The sequence below is a fragment of the Myotis davidii genome, unplaced genomic scaffold (genome assembly GCF_000327345.1).
Source record: "Myotis davidii unplaced genomic scaffold, ASM32734v1 scaffold274, whole genome shotgun sequence".
NCBI lineage: Eukaryota > Metazoa > Chordata > Mammalia > Chiroptera > Vespertilionidae > Myotis > Myotis davidii.
Genome location: NW_006285613.1, coordinates 1,909,458 through 1,935,769, shown reverse-complemented (window position 1 = coordinate 1,935,769; position 26,312 = coordinate 1,909,458). Strand labels below are relative to the sequence as shown.

At 52.3% G+C, this 26,312-nt stretch overlaps 1 protein-coding gene across 1 annotated transcript; it reads left to right on the top strand.

Annotated features, from left to right (window-relative positions):
• The first annotated feature begins 9,970 nt into the window (after positions 1-9,970).
• Positions 9,971-23,729, top strand: PRPSAP1 (phosphoribosyl pyrophosphate synthetase-associated protein 1). Its single transcript, XM_006756378.2, has 10 exons — positions 9,971-10,138; positions 11,454-11,506; positions 12,407-12,473; positions 13,108-13,280; positions 14,913-15,028; positions 15,453-15,508; positions 16,702-16,847; positions 20,981-21,051; positions 22,000-22,146; positions 22,560-23,729. Exons 4-10 carry the CDS (start codon positions 13,127-13,129, stop codon positions 22,716-22,718), a joined length of 849 nt encoding a protein of 282 aa, XP_006756441.1. The 5' UTR covers positions 9,971-10,138; positions 11,454-11,506; positions 12,407-12,473; positions 13,108-13,126; the 3' UTR covers positions 22,719-23,729.
• Positions 23,730-26,312: the final 2,583 nt, after the last annotated feature.

The following is a 26,312-nucleotide window of genomic DNA, read 5'->3' as shown; positions in this document are numbered from 1 at the left end:
CGTGACCTCCTGCCCACCCACCAACCGAGCCACACCTGTGGGGCTAGAGATGGACATTTTCAAAAATCGGGCCTTTTCTTGAATCTGTAAAGACTCCACCCAATGGCTCAGACGTAGGAAGTGCTACGAGGGTTCTAAGTGGGTTTGTTACCCGCCGGCTCAGTCAAGAGACAACGTGCAGCGAAGCGGGCGAGAGCTGACTGGCGCAGCAATGCACTCAGGACAGGGGGACAAGGAGGGGCTAAGCATAGACGGAACACGGAGAGCCCAGGCCGGTCTGCTCTGGCTCCCTGGGGAGTCAGAGGACAGGGGGCCATGGGGACAGGGTCAGGGGTGAGCCTGGGACAAGCTGCTGCTGCCCAGTGCTCCCCTGGTTGCAAGTCTTCTGGGAACGCTTAGAGCTTAGGAGATGGTGCCTTTGGGGGGGAGGGAATGACAGGCATGCCCCCCTGGGGCAGAGCTGGAGCTGGGTCCTTCGGTTGAGGTATTTCTCTCTCTTGCAGGTGGAAATCTGAGGGGAGGTGTCGGGGGAAGCTCTCAGCGGAATCTCCAGCAGCTTTCCAGGTGAGGCGCTCTAAGGTTTGGGGTCTCCGCTGATTGGCGGCACCAGGGCAGGCGGTCATTAGTCACTGCAGCTGGGCCTGAGGCAGCCGCAGGGTCCCTGGTCTGGTTCTGCTGCTTTTCTGGGCCTGGAGCTGAAATACCAGTGAGGCCTAGAGGTTATCTTCAGGAAGGAAGAGATATTAACCGCATGACCAGCGATATGCAGGGGGCGGAGTCCTAGTTTTCACACGTTTGCCTCGCCCTGGTGACCTCTGTATCTGGCCCATCTCCCTTGCTCTGCTCCTGTCTGTCAAGCTGCCTATTACAGGTTTGGCCCTGGGGTGTTCCTAAGGGAAAGTGGGTCTCTCAGTGGGGGTGGGGGATGGGAGGAGGAGGAAAAGGATGAGGAAGAGGAGGAGGAGGCCACAGGATGAGCTAATCTAGTACCAGCTCATTCAGCACTGAGGCTCCCAGACAGGGAAGCACATCGCAGCCCCTGGGAGCTTCAACACTGCAGGTGCCTGGGCTCCACCCTCGGAGACTGGGATTGAGCTGCTCTGGCGTGTGGCTGGGGCTTCCGACTTCCCCCCAGGTCCCCAGCGATTTTAACTTGTGGACAAATTTGGGAACAACTGACAGCATAAAAGGAGGATCTGAAGCCCGTTTTCCAGGCCCACTGGAAGGACTCGCGATTTCTGTCAGGCCACAGAAAACGCCCCCTTGAAGGGCATCATGTTGTCGTGGTCACAGTGACCAGTTCACGTCTGGAAATGAGCCGGGCCCAGGGCAGAGGTGAGGCAGACGACCCCAGGCTCTTCCCACGTCCTTCCAGACACCTGCGTGGGAGTGCGGGACGCACGGTGACAGAGGGGGCTGCCCCCCAGGTCCCGGGCCAGGGGGAGTCTCCCAGTTATTCCAGGCGCTCCCGCCAGGTGGCGTCACAACGGGCACCCTCAGGACCTCCGGAGGTCGATGAGCTCCTGCTTCCCTGCGGAGTGGGAACACAATCTTGGAAATGCTTTTTCTTAACTTCTAATTGGTGTTCGCTGGCAGGGGGCTCTGTCTCCCCTGGTGTGTAAGCGGAAGATGACGTGAGCTCCGCACGGTGAGGACTCGGACACCTCGCCCTGCTTAGCCTCAGTCTTAGCCGTGAATTCTCTCCCCTTGGTCACACTGCATTTTCCCATAGAGGTCGGATTTCTAACAACCTCTCCTTGTTTCTTTGGCGGTGGTTTGGAAATCGTGGTGTGACATTTATGGAGAAACATTTATGGAGGAGTGTTGGGGAGGGGAGGATGGGAAGAAGAAGAAATGGACGGTGGGGCCCAGCTGGCGTGCGTGGCTCAGTGGTGAGTGTGGGCCTATGAACCAGGAGGTCACAGTTCGATTCCCGGTCAGGGCACAGGCCCAGGTTGTGGGCTCCATCCCCAGTGGGAGACCAGCAGAAGGCAGTCAATCAGTGATTCTCTCTCATCACCGATGTTTCTATCTCTCCCTCCCTCCCTCTTCCTCTCTGAAATCAACAAAAATATTTTTTAAAAAAAAAAGAAGAAGGAGAAATGGGCAGGTGGGGAAGGGGAGCACAAGGCCGAAATACCTGGGTGTGGGTTGGTCCTGGTGTGAGCTGGCCCTTGGCTTTGAGCGGTGCTTGTTTTGTATCTTTCCACCAGCCCTGGTAGCCCACACGTGCAAACCCTCCCGGACAATCACTAGAAAGACAATTAACTTTTCCTCCCAGAAAGGAGCATATGTTACTGAAAGCTCTGGACTCCCTCGGGGAGCGTCCCACTTAACTGTTTCCGAGGATAAATTGCCCTGAAACCTAGTGGCTTGAAGCGCTCGTGCGTTAGGTCCCTGTGGGCTGCCCGGGTGGCTCTTGCTGGGAGTCCCACCTGGTCGCCGTGTGGACGGGCTGGACGCCGGAGGTGGGTCCCTCACTTGGTGACAGTGGAGGCAGGCTGTCAGCCAGGAGTCCAGCGGGGCCATCACCTGCAGGGGGCCTCTCCGTGTGACGTAGCAGCATGGGTTCCAAGAGCGAATGTCCTGTGGGCAGTCCTTCCAGGAGGTGACCCCGGAAGGTGGCCCCGGACGTCACTGCGGTCATTTCTGCTACGTTCCACCATTGAACAGGCCACTGTAGACTCTTCACAGATAAAAACTTAACAAACTCACCCCTCACAAATCCACTTGGGATTCAGGGGAGGGGAGAGGAAGGGGCAGAGGGAATGGGGAGGACCGGAGGAGGGATGGGGGCGGGGGAGCGACTGAAGAGAGCCACCTTTGAGATGCAGTTCCTTAGCCCAGGAAGTAAGAATGGGACAATTTACCCGGCTAGTGTGGCTCAGTGGTTGAGTGTTGGCCGATGAACCAGGAGGTCACAGTTCGATTCCCGGTCAGGGCACAGGCCCAGGTGTCGGGCTCCATCCACAGTGTGGGACAAGTAGGAGGCGGCCATCAATGATTTTTCTTATCCTTGATATTTCTCTGTCTCTGAAATCAATAAATATACATCTAAATAAAAATGAATTGGACAGTTTCCGGGACCCGCCTCAGCTGTAAGGAAACTGCACTGTATCTGAAGAACAGTCTCCTTCCAATATGTTTTCAGGCCTCCAGCGAAACAGCCACTGATGCATCCTGCACCACCCTCCTGGGGATCCAGACCGAAACCCGGGGATGTGCCCTCAATGACGAATCCAGCCGGCATCCCCTGGGTCATGGAATGGGGGTCTGGACTACTGGGGTGTGGTCTAGAACCCAATAAAGGACTGGATACTGGGTTGGAAGTCTGGGCCCGGGCATAAAGGTCTGGGACCCGGATGTAGCTCTGAGACCCGGATGGAGGTCTGGTCCTGGGACAGAGGTCTGGGCACTAGACAGAGGTCCGGGCCCCGGGTGGAGGTCTAGGTCAAGGGCTGGACCTCTGGGTCATGGAATGGTGGTCTGGACTACTGTGGTGTGGTCTGGACCCTGATAAAGAACTGGATACTGGGATCGAGGTCTGGGACCCGGATCTAGGTCTTAGCTCTGCATGGAGGTCTGGGTCCTGGGATCGAGGTTTGGGCACTGGAGTGCGGTGTGGGCCCCGGGTGGAGGTCTGGGTCAGGCGCTGGTCCTCTGGGTCCTGGAATGGTGGTGTGAACTAAGGATGTAGTTCTCGCTCCCCAGTACCAGACTGTATTCTTTCCTCGAGGTCTGGGCCTCAGAATGGCCTTTTGTGAACTGTCATTCAGGTCTGGATCCCGGATGTAAGTCTGAGTCCTGGATGGAGGTCTGGGTACTGGAGGCTGGTCTTGGGCCCCGGGTGGAGGTCTGGGTCAGGGGCTAGACCTGCGTTCCAGCACCCTGATTTCCATCGGCCTTCAGACCTACATCCGGCCCCAGACCTTCATGCCAGGGCACAGAAGGCCGTCCCAGGGCCCAGTCCTTTACCGGGGTCCAGGCATCCACAGTATCCACACCGCCAGGTTCCAGGGTCCCGGCACTCCCCGAACCAGCCTGCCCGCCTCTCATCATCCCAGCACCGCTGGGCCTTGCCCCCTCTGCAGATCTGAGTCCCAGCTCCGTGGGACTCCTGCAGGTTCTTGCCTCCCGCACCCCGACCTCTCCTCTTGCTCCCTGCCCTGGAGGTGGGGTAGTTGCTTCCTGCAGTTACTCTCTCGCCCCCCTGTGGCTGCTTCCTGCCATTTCCGTCCTACAATAACCATTGACCATTCTCAATAGTAAGGTGTTAAAACTCAACGTGGATTGTTCCTGATCGCCCCGACTACTAAATTGTGGGGAGCCGGCACGGCCATGGCATACGCATGCCAGCTCAGCCTGGTTCAGTGACCCTGAGTGGGGGCGATGAGAGGCTTAGAAAAGACAGACAAGAGAATGAAAGCTGGGTCTCGGTGGGACGCTGCCCCTCAGGTGGACAGCGCCTGCACCCACCAGCCGTGTCTTTATTTTATAGCAGATGCCACGAGGCAAAGTAAGGGCGTGATCAAGATGTTTACAACATTCTTGTGGGTTTCAGTCCTACTCAACTACATGCACCTGAACTCGATCACTCAGGCACATGGGGCCACGTGTCCGGACCACAGGTTCAAGCTCACAACTACAGCTGTTGGCTATAACTGTGCTGGGAGGGCTCTGCCTTCTAAGCTGGGACTTGCACGTGGCCACGAGAGGACTGTGCCCTCTCCTCAGTCCATGGCTTGAACCTGTCCAAACGCTGTAGCCACGCCCCATACGAAAGAGTATGAACGCTTCCCATCTCCTCTCACCTCGTAGCTCATCCTCTTCTAACTTCTTGGCCCGTATTAACTCACCCCTCACAACTCCCTTCTAGCTTTACTATTGCCCTCACCCTACGGGGAGGACTGCACCAGGGGAGGCTCGGTCTCGCCGGGTGACACAGCTGATGCAAGTTGGCTCCTGAGACAACACGCACAGCTCTGGGCCCTGCAGCCTCTGGGCACGTCCCCGGCCCATGACGTGTTTCAGTTTCTGGATGGAGCCGCCGTGGCCACTTGAGCTGTTTGAGGGTTTTCGCTGTTAGAGCGCTTAGATGCCCCTAGACCTGATCAATTTGCCGCCCTGGAGCCAGGAGCCTTGTGACTTCCTGAATTATTTGGTCCTTGATTTCCTACAACCCGTGTCCTTACTGTCCGCCTCCTCCCGTCTCAGCCCCTCGGGCGCTGGCCTGGCCCCTTTCCTCCCCCCACCTCTTTCTACTGGATCCCGTCTTGCAGGTGCAGCTGTCAATCTGGTAATTCGGGAAGTGATATGGGAACTAGCTCTTCTTCGGCTGGCGATTCTGCGGCAGCTCTCGAAGGCACTAGATGGCTTCTCCTTGAGCCAAAGTCTCCAACGATGTGCGAGCATCTGTGATTCCCTGAAACACCTGTCCCGGGCGTTACTGACAGCCCGAGGCCCGGGGAGGGTCTGTCCTCCGGAGGGCTGTACGGCGCGATGCCATTTCGGATTTTTCCAGCGGCCACCGCAGCAGCTGCGGTCTCCCACTGTCCTTGCTCAGGTTGGGGAGGGTCACTCCCGGCGAGCTTGGCTCCGCCTGCCCAGCATTTTGCTCTCACCCCAGCGTGGCTCCTGGTGTCCTATTGAGAGAATCCGCTTCGAGATCCAAGTTGGTATTATTTTTAGAAATAAAGACATTCCGTCTCAGCTGGCGGAGGCCTGTTCAGTGGAGGAAGACAGAGGCAAGCCCGATATTTTCCCCAAGTTCAAGCTGGAGTCGTGCAGAGTGGAGGCAGAACTCCTGACGCATCGCCTGGAGTGTTCTTTGTTGCAAAGACCGACCTTGCCTTCCACATACTTCAGCTCTCGGGACAGGGCTGAGCGGCCCGGACACAGGCCTCTTTGTCTCGCCCTGCCCTCTCCCGGGCGATCCCTCACGCCAGGCCTGAACCGGTGCCACCCCTTGTCTTCTTGGAAACCGTGCAGAGCACATTTCCACAAATCCTGCTGCACCTGCAGCCCGGCGAACAGCAGGATCATTTTGTGAAAACTTGAGAACTGAAGTTGGGGGGAATACGGAAGTGCCGCGGTGTGCTGGGCGGGGCTGTTCTTGTCTTTGTAGGAAAGGCCCAGCAGGTCAGGAGCCCCGAAGGCCAGCCTGGTCCATAGAGAAACATTTAAAACAAAAAACACTGCATCTGGTCCAGCGAAGTCTCCCTTCAAACGTCGAGAAGGACAGACTGCAAATGAGCAAGACCCTTTCTCCTTCCCTCAGACCCCGTCCGAGGCAGGGTTCTCCGGAGAAACAGAACCAACGCGATGTAGCGACATGGCGGATGTTGGAGAACGAGGGAAAAAAGACACTCGACAATCACAAGCGGATTAAAAATAACTAAGATATGCCTGTGGCCGGAGTGGCTCACTCAGGCTCAGTTGCTGGTTTGATTCCCGGTCAGGGTACATGCTTGGGAATAATTTTTTAGAGAATTTTTTTTTTTTTTTTTTATCCTCGCCCAAGTTTACGTTCATTGATTAGAGACAGACAGACAGACAGACAGACATCAGTGTGAGAGTGGCTCATGGATGGGCTGCCTCCTGCATGTCCCCTACTGGGGATGAGACAGCAACCCAGGCATGTGCCCTGTCCGGGAATCAAACTGTGATATTCTGGGTCATAAATTAATTTTTAAAAAATATATTCTTATTGATTTCAGAGAGGAAGGGAGAGGGGGAGAGAGAGACAGAAACATCGATGATGACAGAGAATCATTGATTGGCTGCCTGCTGCACAGCCCCTACCGGAGATCAAGCCCATAACTCGGGCATGTGGCCTGACCGGGAATCAAACTGTTTTCTCCTGGTTCATAAGTCACTGAGCTACACCAGCTGGGCCAAATATATGTATATATATATTAGGGATCTGGTGCATGAAATTCATGCACAGGGGTGGGGGGGGGTCCCCTCAGCCTGGCCTGCACCCTCTCCAATCCAGGACCCCTCAGGGGATGTCCGACTGCCTCTTGCAATCCAGGACTGCTAGTTCCTAAATGCTCGCCTGCCTGCCTGCCTGCCTGATCGCCCCTAACTCCCCCCCTGCTGGCCTGATCGCCCCTAACTGCCTCTGCCTCGCCCAGCACCCGGGACCCAGGATTCCCTCCTCCAGCCAGTTGCAGGCACCCAGCAGCTGCAGGGGACGGTGTGTGGGCAGCCTTGCCTGGGCTTTGGGCACCTGGGACCTCGGGGCAGGCAGCTTGTCCCTCTCCCTGGCTGCAGCCTGGCTGGTCCCCATTCCTCTCTCCAGTGTTGAGTGTCTGAGCTGTTAGGGCGTGACCACGTGAGGGCGAGACGACCATTTGCATATTAGCTCTTTATGGTGACGTGGTGGTGGGGAGCGCGGAAGGTCTTACTGTGATTGGGGTGATCAAGAGAAACTTCGTGGAGCAGATGCTTCATGAGTGGGTCTTTGAGGAAGGAGGACATTATTCAAAGCAAAGCAAAAACAACCAAAAAACAAAGCAAAGGCGGTCGGAGTGCCTTGGACCCGTTCAGGAAACCTTGCCTTTCTTGCAGATACAAGGTTGGATTCCGGGAATAAAGATCAGGCTCGGAATACACCACCTATGGGGGGACTTCGGTACTGCAGGCCCCCGGCGGGGAGTAGCCGCCCTCCACCTGGTCAAGCGCTCCCCCTGAGCGCATGCGCCTGGCGGGGCTAGCGCGGTGACCATAGAGGCGCAGAGCTAGATCGTCGGCCTCCTCAGAGGCAGACATTTTGGATCCTGGCAGAAAAGTTGGAGAGGGCTGGGACCACTACCAAGTCGGGCTGCACAGCCCAAGGACGTGAGAGAAAAAGACCTCCTGTGGGGCGGCAAAGTCTAGCGGCGGAGAGAATTCGTGATGCTCCTCTAGGGAGAAGAGGCCGTTGGAGTTGCCCACTGCCTTGCCCTCAACCGAGATGGCGGCTCGGCGGGCGCTCTAGCCGGCGCCTCTCGGTTTCCCGGATGCCCGGAGGGGGCGGCGGCCTTCCCTCTGGGTCCCTGGAGGCTGCACTATACTAATGATTCACAGTCTTTCTCAAAGAACTGTTCAGTAGGATAAAAATAAATTGAGAGTAAAGTAGAATCAAAATTGAAAAATTACAAGGTGCTGCTATAATTTATGTTAATGCAAGCAATGCAAGAAATATACTGAGTCCTTTCCATATCAAAAAGTTTGTATTCCTAAAAGAAAATTCTGGTGCCCACATTTTAGGAACTTCTGACTTCTTCTAACACTAAGAAATATAAAGAAGTAAGGTGGCTAAGAACTAGCAATGAATTCTGTACTAAGTTTTAAACTTCTCTCTGATATTCAAGTCAAAGCAAGTATTTGTCCCTTAAGTATTATTACATAAAAGCTTAGTCAATGGAGCGCCACGGCCCAGGGCGGTGGGGAGGATTCCGCAACCCCCGGAGGGAGCGCCCTGGAGAGGGGGCTCGGGCCGGTTCCCCGGGTTGGGGGTGACCTGGGAATCTGCCCACCGCCGTTCCCAAGCTTCCTCCAGGAGCCGGCGGCCAGGATGTAGTTACGCCCCGAGGACCCGGCGGAAGGTTGGAGGGTTCCCGGGGCGCTCGGTGCCGCCGCGGAAGCCCCGGTGGAGAGGGGGGTGGGGGTTGTGGAAACGAGGCAGCTCCGGGAGAGCAGATTTGTGGGGGCGGCGACAGAATCGATGGGTCTCCCCGGAGTTTGCACGGCGGCTTTAGGAGGGTCGGCCATTGCACCTCCAGCGGCCACTTCCTCGCCCTCACACTGGGCGGGAGACTTGATTTTCCCCAACTTCGTGTGTAAAATAGGGATGATTCTGCCTGCGGGCAAGAATGTGAGCGTGAGCAACATGCTATGTACATACCAAGCTGCAGGGAGCAGAGGCTCAGGGTGGCCCCCTGACCAGCACCCGCTTGCTAAGGGGCCTTTTTTCTAGTTGGCTGGGGGTGGGGGGAACCCTGGAGCCCCAATGTAAAGGAAGAGCTTTCTTTTTTTATATTGATTTTTTACAGAGAGGAAGGGAGGATAGAGAGTTAGAAACATCATGAGAGAGAAACATCGATCAGCTGCCTCCTGCACACCCCCCACTGGGGATGTGCCCACAACCAGGGTACATGCCTTTGGCCGGAATCGAACCTGGGACTCCTCATTCCGGAGGCCAACGCTCTGTCCACTGAGCCACACCAGTCAGGGCAGGAAGAGCTTTCTGAGCCCTCCAGATAAACGGACAGACGGAAGGAATCGCTTGTCGGCTGACATTTGAAGCCATTTTCCCATTTTAAGTAGTTTTACACGCCGTTCTCCTGGGTTGGACAAAGGCCCGGTTACATTTTTAAATTCCCGATGGAAATGCAGAATGCTTATCCGCTTTCCAGTCGGAATGTTAAGTGAAAAGAGGGTAAAAAACAACCCTTGTGCAATCGACTGCCGTGTGTCTGTTTCTAACCTCCGACTGTTTGTCTTTGCTTTTTGAGACCAGCGAAAACGCTGACTACATAGCAAGCTTGTGTGCGTTCACTCGGGCCAGGCTCACCCCAGGGGCCTGCAGAGAGAACGGGAAGTTGGAGGGCACTTTTTGAAATTATTGTTAATCGTCCCCCGAGGGTAGGTTTCTATTGATTTTATACTTAGGAAATGTTTTTCTGGATTTCAGAGAGAGGAAGGGAGAGGGAGAGAGAGAAACATCATTGGTGAGAGGGAATCGACGATCGGCTGCCTCCTGCACATGCCCTGATGGGGGACCTTTGGGTGTATGGGAGGATGCTCCAACCGACTGAGCCACCCAGCCAGGGCTGGAGGGCACATTTAAAATGTCACTGTGTTTTGCTTTTTTCGTTTTGTTATTAGGTTCTTCCCTGCCTTGGTCCAAAAAGGTTTTAAGTTACTGTGCATAATAAATATTGTAACTACTTATCTTATCTGTTTCATATGTTGAGTTTCTCAGTAAGATTTTATTTGAACAAAGAGTTTTACTGCTGAGCAAAGTTTGAGGATCATTAAATTGGATTGACCTCTGAGGTTATGATATTTTATTTCCAGGATTCCTTTCGGATCTAAATGTCAAGCAGGGATTTTAAAACGTTTTTGATGATGACGTTTATTAAGAAAACAGGTGCACTGCCTTCGCGGGGTTTGTGCAGATGACTGTGTGTTGTAATGAACCCCTATCCTTCATCCAGCTCCCACACTTGGGTAACCTTGTTTCATCTGCTCTACCTATCCCTCACCTTTTTTGACTAGAGTACTTAATGGTAAAGTAATACGTATCAAAATTTACCATCTTAGCCATTTTATTTAATTATTTATCTTTAAAAATGTATTTTTATTGATTACAGAGAGGAAGGGAGAGGGAGAGAGCAACATCAGTGATGAGAGAGTATCATTGATCGGCTGCCTCCCGCACAGCCCTTACTGGGGATCAAGCCCGCAACCCAATCATGTGCCCTTGGCGGGAACTGAACCCAGACCTTCCAGTCGGTGGTCCAAGGCTCTGTCCACTGAGCCAGACCAGCCAGGGCCACCTCAGCCATTTTGAAGTGTATTGCTCAGTGGCATTAGGACATTCACACTGTTGTGCAACCGTCCCCACCGGCCATCTCTGGAACTCATCTTCCCAGGCCGAAACTCCGACCCCCTAAAGCACTCGCCCCTCGTCCCCTCTCTCCCAGCCCCTGCAACCTCGGTTCCACTTCTGTGCCTGTGAATTGCCTCTTTGGTACACCTGTAAACACAATCATGCAGTATCTGTCTTTCCGTGTCTGACTTGTCTTTTAACTCTTCAAGCTTCATCCGTGCTGTAGCGTGTAACAGTGTAACGGAATGTCACCCCTTATTCAGGCTGAACAGTCCGCCTGGAGTGTGGGTGAGCACATTCCAAGCTCACATCAGGTCACTGGGCTCATGGAATAGTAACGCTAACCGCTGACCACAGCAGCCACACAGAAACCCACCATTAGCTCCTAGTATCGCCCCGCGGCCCTTGTTCCTGTTCCCGATCGTCTCAAAAAGGGCTTTTCGTACTTGATTCGTTCTCATCGGGATCCAGGCAGGATTCGCTCTGCCTTTGGTTAATGGCTCTGAGGTCTGCGTGCCTTTGACCGTGGAGACATTAACCTTTGGCTTGTGGTTGGGGAGTTACTGCTAGTGGCCAAGTCCTTGTTTGGGAGTGATTTTCCGGGACAGTTACTGCTCATAAAACTGAGCTGGCCGAGCGGCTTGGTTGTGGGCTGGTTCCAGCAAAGACGGCGTTACAGCCTGGTGCGCGCTGCTTGTGGCCTCCCACGCACTAGTGCTGCACGCGTCAAACTTTCTCATGGTTTTCTGGCAGAGAGCACCGGACCAGTTGTTTCAGTCTTTCTGTGACACGTGCACGCGAACTGGAGTGTTTTGGGTGGAGCACTCTTTAACTGCCTTTCTTTTCCCCGTAGGCGTCTGGGTGCTGAGCTGGGGAAGTCGGTGGTATATCAGGAGACCAACGGAGGTAAAGTTACACTTATTTCTGAAGCACCCTCTGTCCTCGGAACCATGCTCTCATTGGCCAGCGTGTATTTAAAGGCAGATATTGCTCATGTTTAACACAGAAACATTTCCCTCTAACGTTAGAGGGATAAGTCACCATTCTGTACTTCCCTTTAAATCGCGACTCCTTTGTTCTCCTTAAAGTGTCCTTTCCTCTTTTTCCAAGATAATGCAAGTGTCCTGTCATTTGGGATGGAAAGGGGAGCTGTAGACGGTTCTCTCTTCTATCGTGGGCTGTGCGGGGGATGCTCCCGCTTTCATCTGTCCATGGGGCCATCGGCAGCATCATGAGCCACCTGGGCGGCAGCCTGTAGATTCCGGTCAAGGGCACGCACCTCGGTTGCAGGCTCCTCCCGGGCTTGGGCCCTGGTCGGGGCTCCTGCAGGAGGCAGCCAAATGATGTGTTTCTCTCGCATCGATATTTCTCTCTGTCTCTCCCTCTCTCTTCCACTCTCTCTCTCTTAAAAAAAATCATTGGAAAAATACCCTTGGGTGAGGATTAAAAAAAAGCAAACTGGCTCTAGGCGATGGTGACATTAAAAACTCTTTCTATTCTTTTCACCTCTCAGTTTTTCTCTCAAGTGTCTGGTAGACTTTCACTTAGGCTGGCTACCTGTTTCCCTGCCCTCTGCGTTCCCTGGGGCGCCCTTGCATTACATGATCATGTTGAGGTCACGTTGCTAATGGCCAGTGTCCTAGGAATGCTGCATCGTAAATCTGGCGGGGCGTGGACTTCTGGTTACGGTGCCCTTGGTCCTTGCAAAGACAGCTTAGTATCCAATGATTTTCTCTTCCTGAGCCCTAATTATCTGTGGTATGAGGCGTGCTTTTCTTAAAGCTACAGGGCATTTTTATTTTTCAGAAACAAGAGTTGAAATAAAAGAATCTGTTCGAGGCCAAGACGTTTTCATTATACAGACAATACCCAGGTAAGAGTTAGCACTGCTTTCACACAATTCATTGTTGTTTCCTGTGAACAACAATTTCGTGTTTTTGAAATGATAAATGTGTTTGCATGTTAAACAGTTTTCCTGAGTTTTCTGAGCCATTCTAGCAAATTCATAACCTGAGGAGAGGGTCATGGGAGCCTCTGATTCATAGCAGGTGGGGATGGGGGGGTGGGGGCAATCTTGGTCTGAGCCCCTAGCTCAGCCGTGGGCAAACTACGGCCCGCGGGCCGGATCCGGCCCGTTTGAAATGAATAAAACTAAAAAAAAAAAAAGACCGTACCCTTTTATGTAATGATGTGTACTTTGAATTTATATTAGTTCACACAAACACCCCATCCATGCTTTTGTTCCGGCCTCCGGTCCAGTTTAAGAACCCATTGTGGCCCTCGAGTGAAAAAGTTTGCCCACCCCTGGGCTAGCCTGTGGGAGCTGGCGCTGTCCTCCCGGTAGATAGTGTCAGGAATAGGAGCCTCTCAGGACTCCCAGCTGTTGTCCGCTGGTACATGCCTGCAACACCCGGCTGGGCAGCTTCTGTGAAATCGCTGTGGTGGAGATCCTTGCCAGGGGCGAATCGATGAAATTAATCCCCACACACAAACCTGCGCTGTTCCAGAGATGTGAACACCGCTGTGATGGAGCTGCTGATCATGGCTTACGCGCTGAAGACCGCCTGCGCCAGGAACATCATCGGGGTCATCCCGTACTTCCCCTACAGCAAGCAGAGCAAGATGAGGAAGAGAGGCTCCATCGTGTGCAAGCTCCTGGCGTCCATGCTGGCCAAAGCGGGTAAGTGGGACTCCTCCCGACCTGAGACTCCCCTGCCGCCCTCATGGAGGTGGGGACCCATTTTCTCCAAGTGCCGCCACTGAGTGCTCCTGGTTTCCTGTGCTCAGTGCTGGTGAGGATAGGTGAGCTGAGGCAGGAACTCCTACGTCTTCAATGTCACTCTAAGGCAGTGATGGCGAACCTTTTGAGTGCGGCGTGTCAGTGTTTTGAAAAACCCTAACTTAACTCTGGTGCCATGTCACATATGGAAATTTTTTGATATTTTCAACCATAGTGAAACAAAGACTTATATTTTTGATATTTATTTTATATATTTAAATGCCATTTAACAAAGAAAAATCACCCCAAAAAATGACACGCGTGTCATAGGTTCGCCATCACTGCTCTAAGGCTTAGAGTGACATTGTCTGTTTCACTGTTTCCCACTCTTCTCTGATCCTGGCCTTTGACATCGTTCTGTCGTCTTCCTTCACGTTTCATCTTACCGTCATCACATTTTAACTGGAATCTGGCACCCCTGAGCTTCTGAGTTTCAGGTCTAGATTTCTGTATTTGCCTTTTTGCTGAGTTTTATTTATTTACGTAATATTAAACGGGGTTTTTTCTTTTGCTACTTCTTCAGCTTATGTACTCTGCTGTTCCCTTCCTGAGTGTCTTTCTGTATAGCAGCTCCTTCTTTGCTCGTATCTAATGTGTTTTTGTGGCAGTGACATACTAGCTGGCCTATGAATCAAATGTAATAGCACTTTACAATGATGGGAATTTTATTTAAAACTCTAACAAAAGAAAAAAAAAATGAACAGATTTGAGTCCTCAGAAACATACATCTCTTGTTTAGCCCTGTTGATATATCAGTCTGTCTTCATTGTTTTTCTATAAGAATATTTCATGGCCCGTTCTTTTATGACAGATAGAAATTGTTCTACATCCTTCAGTATCTTATCTTTATATTACATGATTTCTTTTTTTAAAAATATGTACTTTATTTTTGCTTTCTTATTCCTTCTGCCTCAGCCACAGTCTTTTCGCATTTCTTCCTAAACTTTTTAATCAAGGCCTTACTATTTTTACATCAAATTTTGCTTCAGTACTTATTAATTTCATCTTCATATTGCTTCTACCTGAGTTTTCTTTTCTTGTTTTTGAGGACCAAGCTAATAGTAATAGCAGCAGAGGAGAGCACTTCCCCCAGCTTCAAGGCTTTGTCTTTGTGGAAGGTTAGAGACGCCTTCACAGGCGGCTGCGCACATTTTTTAGAAAGAAAGGAAGGGAGAGGGAGAGAGAGATAGAAATATTAATGATGAGAGAGAATCATTGATTGGCTGCCCCCTGCACGCCCCCTACTGGGGATTGTGCAACCCAAGCATGTGCCCTGACCAGGAATCGAACTGGGGACCTCTTAGTGCCCAGGTCAGTGCTCAACCACTGAGCCACACAGGCCAGGCCGGGCACATTCTTTAGTTGGTTCGGTTTTGTTAAGGTTGCAGATAAAGTCTCTACGTCATGTACTTGTTAACAGTATCCCGGCCTCCAGTCTTTGGTTAGGAAACAGGAGTTGGGCGTCTAGTGTGTGTCCCCTGTAGTCATTAACTTGCAGGGGTGAACTTGTAATTCTTTGTTTTAAAATTTCAGGTTTAACTCACATTATCACTATGGATCTTCACCAAAAGGAAATTCAAGGCTTTTTCAGCTTTCCCGTGGACAACCTCAGAGCCTCCCCTTTCCTGCTTCAGTATATCCAGGAAGAAGTGAGGAGCCGCCGCACACACCCTGTCCTCCCTGTAGTTGCTCTGGTGTCCGATTTCCACACTGAAAGGCACGCGCGTGCCCTTCCCTTAGTCTCGATCCTGAGGCAGCCAGACAGGGTCAGCACTTAGGCATGGAGGGTCACAGAGTTCAGAGACTAAGTCTGGATTTCCTTCTAAGTATCTTTAGCAATTGGCTTATGTGTTCTTAAACGAAGGTTTTAAGAATGAATTACTCTTTTTCCTTCTTGATGTAACAGTACTTTTGCAATGACGTTAATTGATAAGTGTTAAAATTCTAAAATGTGTGAATGAAATTTTAGCATACGTGATTGCTAGTGTGGATTGTTGTTATAAGAGGAAAGAATGTAATTCTAGCATCCAGGTATAACTTTTCAGTATTTTCTTATTTTTCCTCCAAATCTAGATTCCAAATTACAGAAATGCAGTCATTGTAGCTAAGTCTCCTGATGCTGCAAAAAGGTAACTACTCCAGATACTGATGCAAGCCCTGGGGGTGCTCTCTGAAGTCAGAATGAGCTGCTTGGGGGTCAGGGGCTGTCCTGTCGTGGCCACGGAAGCTCATTGGCCTGGACTCGCACCACATCTGATAATGAAGTGCTTCCTTCACACTCATAGGGAAAGGAAGGCAGAAGGGCTGTGAGCACTTTCAGGCAGGGGTTATTGTTTTTTAAATGTTTTTACTAGAGGCCTGTTGCACGAAAAGATTTGTGCAATAGGCCTGGGTCCTGGGTGCCGGAGGAAAACCGGTGCCGCTCTGGCCGGAGCCGCCTTCACAGCGCTCCTGCTCCTGCTGGAGCCGCCTTCAGTCTTCGCTTTGCGTCTACATATGCAAATTAACCACCATCTTTGTTGGCGGTTAATTTGCATATCTCATTGATTAGCCGATGGGAGGTGTAGTGAAGGTACGGTCAATTTCAATCTTTGCCTATTATTAGATAGGATTGATTTAGAGAGGAAGGGAGAGGGAGAGAGAAACATCAATGATGAGAATCATTGATCAGCTGCCTCCTGCACGGCCCTGACTGGGGATGGAGCCTGCAGCCCAGGCATGTGCTCTGACCGGGAATCGAACCGTGACCTCCTGGTTCATAGGTCGACACTTAACCACTGAGCCACGCCAGCAGGGCAGCAGTGATTTTTTTTAATATATTTTTTATTTTTTTACAGAGAGGAAGGGAGAGGGATAGAGAGCTAGAAACATCGATGAGAGAGAAACATCGATCAGCTGCCTCCTGCACATCTCCTACTGGGGATGTGCCCGCAACCCAGGTACATGCCCTTGACTGGAATCGAACCTGGGACCCTTCAGTCCTAGGCCGACACTCTATCCACTGAGCCACACCCGTCAGGGCAGCAGTGATTTTTAAGAGACCTTTTCCAACAAAGTGTTTCCTTCTGAAGAAGAGTTAGGTTATTGGACAAAGGCTAGAACCAGAATGATCTAGAAGCAGATATTCGTCCACATCTCGGCTCACAGGCCTCTGGAGGCTTTTACTCTTTGGCCTGGGCCCACATTCTGGTTTGTATACATAATTCCCTGTGTGTCCCTAAGAGGTGGGATGTTCCTTTCATTTTGTGATGAATAAAACGATGGAATCGTGACGCTTGGGCTTTCTTCCCAGCAGTCCCCACCTCCCCCGTCTCTCTCGTAGGGCCCAGTCGTACGCTGAGAGACTCCGCCTGGGCCTGGCGGTGATCCACGGGGAGGCGCAGTGCACCGAGCTGGACATGGACGACGGCCGCCACTCTCCCCCGATGGTCAAAAACGCCACGGTCCACCCCGGCCTGGAGCTGCCGCGTAAGATTAGCCCTACTTCTTACTTTGTTTGGAAACTGAAGGGAGCCTTGGATGACATGAACGGCTAGGAATGAATACTGACGTGGACATGGCGTCTTGGTATTCTTAAATACCTATGGTGATGGTTTTGCATTGATTTCGCCTTTTGTGAACGGAGATGGTACACGTTTGCGGGCTGTGTAAGACACTTGCGAGAGGGTGCGACCATTTTAGCTTTAGTAGCAAAGTTGTGTGTGTGAGGCTCTGAAGCCTAAGCTTTCTATCTTGGGCGATGGCCACGCTGGTCAGATACCAGGCTTTGGTGATCGGGCGCGTTCGCCCCGAGTTAGTAATAGAGCTGATGACTGGTGACTGACAGGCTGTTACTGACCAAGCAGAGTGGAGGTGTGTGTTCCCATGGAACTTTCGAGTGGCAGTAACCAGCATTCTCAACTGGAAGGTGTATTATGCTTCTTATATCCGAGGAAGGAGTTTGTTTCTTTTAAAAATGTGTATCCGTTCGCCATGCCTCCGAAACAGACAGACATTAGCAGGTGGGTGTAGTAGAGCGCTCACACCCAGGTCATTTCAGACAGGCCCCTGTCAGAGGCGTCAGCGTTCTAATGCTTACAATGACCAGACTCAGGACACTAACCTCGTTCTCATTCTATTGTCCAATCTTCAGACCTTCCTCAGGTTTTGTCAGTCGTCCAACCAGTGTCCTTTAGAACAAAAGAGCATCGTTTTCTGGACTAGAGCCCAGTAGAAGGGGACACGCTGCCCTCAGTCGTCACTTCCCTGCAGTCTCCGTTCGTCTAGAGCGCGCCTCTGTTCTGGTCTCTCTGACCTTGAGTCTCCTGCAGAGTACAGGCCAGGTGCTCGGTAGAATATTCCCTAATCGGGGCGTGTTGTTTCCTCGTGACTAGTTCTTCCTGTGGTTGCTGACAAATGGTGATCTTCCCCGTCCCCTTCTCCCTCCTGGTTCATTCCTTTGTATCGTATGGATTCATGGAGCCCCACTTTATTCAGTGTGTTACAGTCTAATTCATTGCTACTATTTTTTTTAAGAATGTTTTCATTTTATTTTTTGTTAATCCTCACCCAAGGATATTTTTCCATTGATTTTTAGAGAGAGTGGAAGGGAGGGGGAGAGAAAGATAAACATCTTTGTGAGAGGGGCACATTGCTTGGTTGCCTCCTGCACGCCCTCCAGCCAGGGCCCATATGGAGCCTGTAACCGAGGTATGTGCCTGGAATTGAACCCAGCACCCTTCAGTCTGTGGGCTGACGCTCTATCCATTACCAGTGGTTCTCAGCCTTCTGGCCCTTTAAATACAGTTCCTCATGTTGTGACCCAACCATAACATTATTTTCGTTGCTCCTTCATAACTGTAATGTTACTACTGTTATGAACCGTCATGTAAATATCTGATATGCAGGATGGTCTTAGGCGACCCCTGTGAAAGGGTTGTTCGACCGCCAACGGGGTCTCGATACACAGGTTGAGAACCGCTGCAAGCCAAACCGGCCAGGGCGGAGAGCAGAATCTTAATCGTAGGGTAGTGGAAGCACCCTCTATCCCAGCCGTGGGCAAACTACGGCCCGCGGGCCGGATGCGGCCTGTTTGAAATGAATAAAACTAAAGAAAAAAAGACCGTACCCTTTTATGTAATGATGTTTACTTTGAATTTATATTAGTTCACACAAACACTCCATCCATGCTTTTGTTCCGGCCTCCAGTCCAGTTTAAGAACCCATTGTGGCCCTCGAGTCAAAAAGTTTGCCCACCCCTGCTCTATCCACTGTCTTCACAGTACATCACTTTTACTGAAATTTTAATTTTTAAAAAAATTTGTTTTTAATTTATTGATTTCAGAGAGGAAGGGAGAGACAGAGAGACAGAAACACCAATGATGAGAGAGAATCATGGATCGACTGCCTCCTGCACGCCCCACACTGGGGATCGAGCCCACAACCAGGCATGTGCTCTGACTGGAAATTGAACTGTGACCTCCTGGTTCATAGGTTGACCCTCAACCACTGAGCCACGCCGGCCGGGCTGAAGTTTTAAATGCTTGGTATTTTATTTTCTGGGCAAGCTGTGGGGAAAGAATCGGGCTTGTTTTTTTTAAGCCTGCCAGGCGCTGTTTTCCCTGCGGACCCTGTGGAAAAGCTTGTCTCCGTTTGTAGGAGACATACATCAGTTATGGGTCAGGGTTAGCTCGTTCTGAGCAGGCAGTGGGCATCTGGGGAGCCAGGCTGCTTTTCAAAGCCCCGGGAAGCTCAGCCTTCCTCGCTGCAGACAGACAGGGGCTGGGGGAGAGTCGGGCAGCTGCGAACAGAGCCCGCGGCCGGTTTCTGCCTCGGGCGGGGGCTGGTTCTCTGTTGATATTTGATGAGGGATCCTGGCTCGCAACCTTCTCCTTTTTTTAGTCAAGAAAAGGGCCCACGTCTCTTTAAGGGGCGCTCGGTTTCATTCAAGACAGGGTTTGAGGAAGCCTGTCCTAACGGTGACATGTTTTCTTCCCTTGGGTGAGGTCTGTACACGGAGCCTCTCTCACTGTCCCAGTGCACGGCCCTGCCCTTGTGTCCGGGAGGGGGAAGCAGGAAGCGGCTGAAATTGGCCAGTGAAACATGCTGAACGCAGCTCGGCTAGTTTGCGGGAGAAAGGCACAACCCCGTTCGCTGAGGGTTACGGTGCCCATAGCGGGGATCAGCTAAACTGGGCGGGTAATTTCCAAACGGCTGATAACTACCAAACGGCATAATCGCCCTGAATTTCATTCTTTCCCCCTCCCACTAGGAGCTGAAGAAATGTTTCAGAATGTAAACCGCTTTCTAAAGCGGGGGGTCCAGCCTGTCCTTGCAACACACATTTCTTCTCCCGGGGACTCGTTCCTTTAAGGGCGAGTTCTTGTTGCATTTGCTCTCTGCACCGACGGCCTTTCCGCGGAGCGTTTCCCAGCGAGATACGAAGCCTCTCCTCTGAGGCCTGATGACCCCGGAAACGTGGGGGACTGGACTTACTGTTCTCAGGTTCCGGACTTTCAGGAAACTCATTGTGTCATCGTGTTAATAAGGTCACACCGTCAGTGGCGGTCCCCTTGGAAGAAACGAGCGCCAGCTCTTTCCGGGCGGCCTTTCCCGGGGATTTCTGTGAGGGGCGTTCATTTCTCATTCCTCCGCTGTCTCGGGGGCATTTCCTGGGAGTGGTGGGCGCTGCTGGCTCTCCTCGCCTGCGGCTCTGGCCACACCTGTGCCAGCCGGACGGGTGGCTGCCGGGCTCACGTGGCTGGTCTCACCTGGGAAGTGCTGTGTAACATGCACACCAAATTCCGAAGGCAGTATGAAAACCGTGTAAAACATTTCTAATACATTTGCATATTGATTACATACTGAAATAATATTTGGCTGTATTGGGTAAAATCTATTCATTTCACCTATGTGATTTTACTTTTTTTAAAAAAATATATTCTATTGATTTTTTACAGAGAGGAAGGGAGAGAGATAGAGAGTTAGAAACATCAATGAGAGAGAAACATCGATCAGCTGCCTCCTGCACATCTCCCACTGGGGATGTGCCCGCAACCCAGGTACATGCCCTTGACCGGAATCGAATCTGGGACCCTTCAGTCCGCAGGCTGACGCTCTATCCACTGAGCCAAACCGGTTTCGCTGATTTTACTTTTTAATGTGGCTACTAGGAAATGTAAAATTATATGTCTCACCGTCTGTTTCTTTTCTTTTTAATTATTTTTTGTTGATTTCAGAGAGGAAGGGAGAGGACAAGAGAGATGGAAACATCAATGATGAGAGAGAATCATTGATTGGCTTCCTCCTGCGTGCCCCTCACTGGGAAGTGACCCACAACCCGGGCCCGTGCCCTGACTGAGAATCAAACCATGACCTCCTGGTTCATAGGTTGATGCTCAACCCCTGAGCCACGCCAGGGGGCTCATCGTCTGTTTCTGTCAGACAGCGTGCCCTCGACAGGCTGCCTCTGAGAGACCCCTGGCTCCTTGAGGAGGGATCTGCTTGCTTTTTTTGGTCTACAGTGGTTTTGCCACCGCCTCCAGAGGGTGAGACTGGCTGTGGTCACAGTTACTTAGTGAGGCCTGACTGACTGGGTCTTGTCATTTGTGTCGTTTTGCTAGTGATGATGGCCAAAGAGAAGCCACCGATCACCGTGGTCGGCGACGTTGGCGGGAGGATCGCCATCATAGTGGTATGTCCGTGCGTCCCCTGGGCGGAGCGGGCACCCCTGGCTTTCAGTAGCTTGTTTCACTTTGGGTTGTACTTCCAGTAACGATGATGGACTTAAATGGATCCGTCTTTCCTTTCTCACCCAAACCCCTTAGGATAAGTACAGATTTTTATGTAGATGAACAGGGATTATTATAACCGACAGCTGTAAGGAGAGCTTGGTAACTCCCATAAGAAAGTTCACCCCCATAAGTGACGTTTGTCTTAAACTGTAGGTCCCATCCAAGCAGCTAACACCCTCCACCTTAAGCTTTAGGGTGGAGAGGTGAACTAGGAGGAGCCGTTCCATTTTTTAAAATACATATTTGTATTGATTTCAGAGAGGAAGGGAGAGGGAGAGAGAGAAACATCAATGAGAGAGAATCATCGATTGGCCGCCCCCTGCGTGCCCCCCACTAGGGATCGAGCCTGCGACCTGGGCACATGCCTGACTGGGAATTGAATTGTGACCTCCTGATTCGTACATAGGCTGATGCTCAGCCACTGAGCCACGCCGGCCAGGCAGAGCTGTTCCATTTTCACCAGAGAGCAAGTGTTCGCTGTGCTCCCAGCTCTTCATGCCTTTGCTGGGCCAGAGGATGGTCCTTCGCAGTGGCTCACTTTCTGTGCCCCCCCCCCGTTTAACTTTCTCAGGAAAGTGCATGGTCACTGGCTGTGGAGGTTGATCTGACATTTGACACTGGACATCAGCCCTAGGGGTCATAAACTCTGGCTGTGAATGTCACGTGTGCCTGGAAGGCGTTGCTCTGCACCGACAGCCACGCACAGCGCCGTCCGCGCAGTCCTGTTGCCACTGCTGGTGTGCGCCCTCTGACCGGGTGGACGGCTCGCATTCTCTGCAGCGGGAGCAGGGAAGGGCAGAGAGTGTTCCCAGGCAGCCCCAGGACCTCCTCCCCCCATCTCTTCTCAGGACGACATCATTGATGACGTGGAAAGTTTCGTGGCTGCTGCAGAGATCCTGAAGGAGAGAGGCGCCTACAAGATCTATGTCATGGCCACTCACGGCATCCTGTCTGCGGAGGCCCCCCGCCTGATCGAGGAGTCCTCCATCGACGAGGTCTGTCTGTCTGCGGGGCTCGAACCCTGAGCGTAGGCCCCGGCCTGCCGCCTTTCTGTGCATCATGGAGGGACGCGCTCAGTGTTGCCAACCCTCCCAGGGGCCTGTCCTGGCTGCGTCTGTGCCCGTCAGTGTAATTCGTGCTTCCAGGGTTGATGCCGACGGGCATGTCTCTTGGCCCAGCGCAGGCCTCCCCCTGTCGCTTCTGCACACCAGCCCGTGGGCTCAGAATCTCACGTTCTGGCCACGAAACCTCTCCCTGTGAGGCGGGTTAGTCTAGTTTGTAGAAACCAGACTCGCAGAGTAAGGTTCAGTGGGTTGGGACGGGCTGGGGCTACTCAGTGTTGGATAAACTTTTCCGAGTGACCACGGGGCGCGGCAGTTACAGTGCGTTTGCCGTGATGCCGTGACAGGTGGTGGTGACCAACACCGTCCCTCACGAGGTGCAGAAGCTGCAGTGCCCCAAGATCAAGACGGTGGACATCAGCCTCATTCTCTCGGAAGCAATCCGCAGGATCCACAACGGGGAGTCCATGGCCTACCTCTTCCGGAACATCACTGTGGACGACTAGCTGTCACGGTGGCCTTGGCCTGGGACTCCTGAGCAAAACAGTGCCGTCAATTATGTACCTGGTGTTTCCTTTCCAGGGAGCCAGCTGTCTCCCGTCAGGCTTGGTCGGTGGGAAGCATTAAAATAGTCGACAGGGAGACAAAGCTCATGGATCAATGGCCTGAACTGTGTGCCCTCACACCCTGTTCCCTAAAGGAAAGTTACGGCACTTTCCTGAGAGAACCAGAAAGCCTTATGGTGTTGACACTTACCGCAGGCAGTGTTAACTCCAGAACGTTCATTCAGTGTTTCAGCCGCAGGGAAATGCGTGTTCATGTGCAGCCTGGGGAGGGAAGCCAGTTGTCCTCACCTTCGGCAACCGCAGGTGAACCTTCTGGAGAGAATTGCATTTTCCTCGGAGAAACTGCTGTGTCTGCAGCCAGTGGGCAGTCGGGCGGCGCTGTGTGGCTCCCCAGCAAGGACGCAGGTCAGAGAGTAGCGCCCTCTCTGGGTGTGCGCCTTGCGCTTCAGTTGCAAACGAAAGGCGCTTCACGCTCTGGCACCGCCACGCACCGTCGTGCCTCCTGGTGACTAACTTGGTCCAGACTCCGCAGGAGACGAGGGATACAGTGCAGGGGTGGGGTCCGTGGGGTCCCAGTCCCAGGCCGAAGCCTTCGAAGGTCCTGTCCTTCCTACCCATTGGGGTGAGATCCTTGTTGAGTAATAGGGTTAAGATCTAAATTTGTAAAAGTAATTGTACATTTCCCAGTTGGCGGTGAATCACTTATTGAATCACTTAGGACTGCACTTGGCCTTTCTACCCAGCATTTAAGCTTAAATAGTCAGAACCCTGACTTCCACCCATTTGTCGAGGGGACCTTGCTGCCGTGTGGTGTAAACTTTCCACCTGTCTGGTCTAGTCCGGTCAGGCCGAGTGCAGTGATGGGAGGAGGGTGTCTGCCCGGCTGGGACCCGGAATTGCTTATTGGGTCTGGCAGTTTCTCGGAGACAATAAAGGCCAATTTGCACATTTTGTACAGTTGTGTTTCTCTGCAGGGAAGTTTTGTTGACTTTTAAAAATATATGTACATTTTTGCCCTGACCGGTTTGGCTCAGTGGATAGAGCGTCGGCCTGTGGACTGAAGGGTCCCAGATTCGATTCCGGTCAAGGGCATGTACCTGGGTTGCGGGCACATCCCCTGTACGGAGTGTGCAGGAGGCAGCTGATCGATGTTTCTCTCTCATTGGTGTTTCTGGCTCTCTATCCCTCTCCCTTCCTCTCTGTAAAAAAAATCAATAAAATATATTTAAAAATATGTATATATGTACATTTTTATTATTTCAGAGAGGAAGGGAGAGGGAGAGAGAAACATCAATGATGAAAGAAAATCATTGCTCGGCTGCCTCCTGGACGCCCCCCACTGGGGAGCGAGCCCGTAACCCAGGCCTGTGCCCTGACTGGGAATCGAACCATGACCTCCTGGTTCATAGGTCAATGCTCAACCACTGAGCCACGCCGGCCGGGCTCATTGACATTTTTATCCCTTCCCTAAGCACTAGAAAAGTTCCTAGCCTGCAGGCAAGACTTTGAGCCCATTAGCTTTTCAAGCGTACAAATAGGTTGCTGCTGTTACGCGGCCAAGTTGGGTCATTTTGAGCAAAGAACTGAACTATGAAATGATGAGCGCGGGCAGGGGAGAGCCGCAGGCTTCCTCGGGAGACCTGGCTCCCAGCTCAGCCAGGCGGCTCGTCCTTCTTGGGCCTCTGTTGTCCGCAGTATAAAGAGGTTTGGAATTGAAAGCAAAGGTCCTTTCAACCAAGTTCCATTTATACCTCCATTTAATATTTCCCCAAGTGCATGTACTTAGTGAAAGCATTCAGTAGAATGTATTTCCCGGGATTAGAATGAGTACATGTTAGAATATGTCCTTTCCACTGGCAGAAAGTCCTCATGTGCCTGGCATGATACCAAGTCTCTGATGAACATGGAAACGGGCCCGGCTGGTGCGACTCAGTGGTTTGAGCATAGGTCTATGAACTAGGAGATCACAGTCCATTCCTGGTCAGGGCACATGGCTTGGTCCCCAGTAGGGGGCGTGCAGGAGACAGCCAAGCGATGCAGCCAATGAGTGATTCTCCTCATTGATGTTTCTATCTCCCTCTCTGAAATCGTTAAAAACATATTTTAAGATGAAAACAGGATTCGGGGAGTTGACATCCCAGCCGTGGCCAGCGCAGTAGCAGTAACAGTCTTAGGGAAAGTCACTGGGCTGGGGATGGAGAGCGCGCACGCAGCTTCCAGTGGGGCGGCCCGCCCCAAGGCTGTGGCCTTGTGACCTGGCCTTACGTTCCCTAAGGTGAGCGCATGAGCGTGCAAAGAGTTTGTTCTTTGGAAAATAACAACCACCCGCAGGCCTGTGTGCCAGGCTCTGGGAATAGAACGGCGAACAGTCCGTGGTGGAGTTACAGACCCGTGTTTGTTTCATTGATTTTTTTTTTAAAAAAAATCCTCACCTTAGGATATTATTTCCATTGATTTTTAAAGAAAGTGAAAGGGGGAGAGAGAGAGAGAGAGAAATATGATCTGAGAGAGACACATGGACTGGTGTACATGCCCCAACCGGGGCCAAAGATCAAACCTGCAACTAAGGCTCATGCCCTTGATCAGGGATCAAATCCCAGACCCTTCAGTCTGCGGGTCGACACTCTAACCACTGAGCAAAACTGCCAGGGCTAGACTCATCTTTAACTCCATTTCCAGGGAACACTGCTTTTGTGTGGGGTGCGGGAAGGGGGGTGTCCATAAAGGGTTTCAATTACGTTGTACCAGCTCAGACTAAACTAAAACCTTGAATGTGAAAGCAGTTAAAATAGCACGTGCAGATGCATCCCCAGGCTTGCTTCCGCTTTCCTGACGGCGCAGGGCCGTCCGCAGGAACCCGGCACCGGGCGGGAGCCTCACTTGTCCAGGCACCACCTTGGCCCATGGCGGTGCCATCCTGCCTGGCAACGAGCTGCAATGCTGGCACCTGCCCGCTGCGTGTGTTGCGAGGTCAGGTAGCACCAACAAGGCCTAATTCGGCAGCAGAAAAGGCCTGTCACCTGGCGAGTGATTGGGACACATGGGTGGTGAGCGGTCTTTTCTGTCCCCTCCCTTCCGGTTGTGCAAAATGAGAGGGAACTGCGCCCAAGGGGCCAAGGACGCAGGACCGCGCCCCAGGTTTGTGCCGCTGCTCTGCGTCATGGAGCCCGAAGGACGCCCGGCATAGGCCAGGATGATGCCTTCGTGGCCGGCAGAGTGAGTGCGTCCTGGGCCTTTCTGGGTGCGGGAGGCTGGCATCGGGGTGAGCCTTAGGAGGCCTCCCCTCCCCACACCAGTGTGCTCCCTGGAAAAATGCCTGCGACAGTCCCTGGCCACCTTCCCTTGGGAGCGTTCACGGAGAATAAAAATGGCGCCTTGGAGCGCGGCAGCCAAGTCTCCCCCAGATTCCCACGGGAAGGCTCCCCCAGATTCCCACGGGAAGGCTCCCGCAGATTCCCACGGGAAGGCTCCCGCAGTGCGCGGGCAGGTCCCGGCCGGCGCCGCGTCGCCCTCACCCCCGCCCCCCGCGCGGCG

What these genes read in the sequence shown, in the direction of transcription:
- PRPSAP1 (XM_006756378.2), top strand. Translation starts at nt 13,127, where the DNA reads ATGGAGCTGCTGATCATGGCTTACGCGCTGAAGACCGCCTGCGCCAGG. An exon ending in TTCAGTATATCCAGGAAGAA is followed by an intron (nt 15,029 to 15,452) that starts GTGAGGAGCCGC and finishes CTCCAAATCTAG; the next exon opens with ATTCCAAATTACAGAAATGC. An exon ending in CCCCGGCCTGGAGCTGCCGC is followed by an intron (nt 16,848 to 20,980) that starts GTAAGATTAGCC and finishes TCGTTTTGCTAG; the next exon opens with TGATGATGGCCAAAGAGAAG.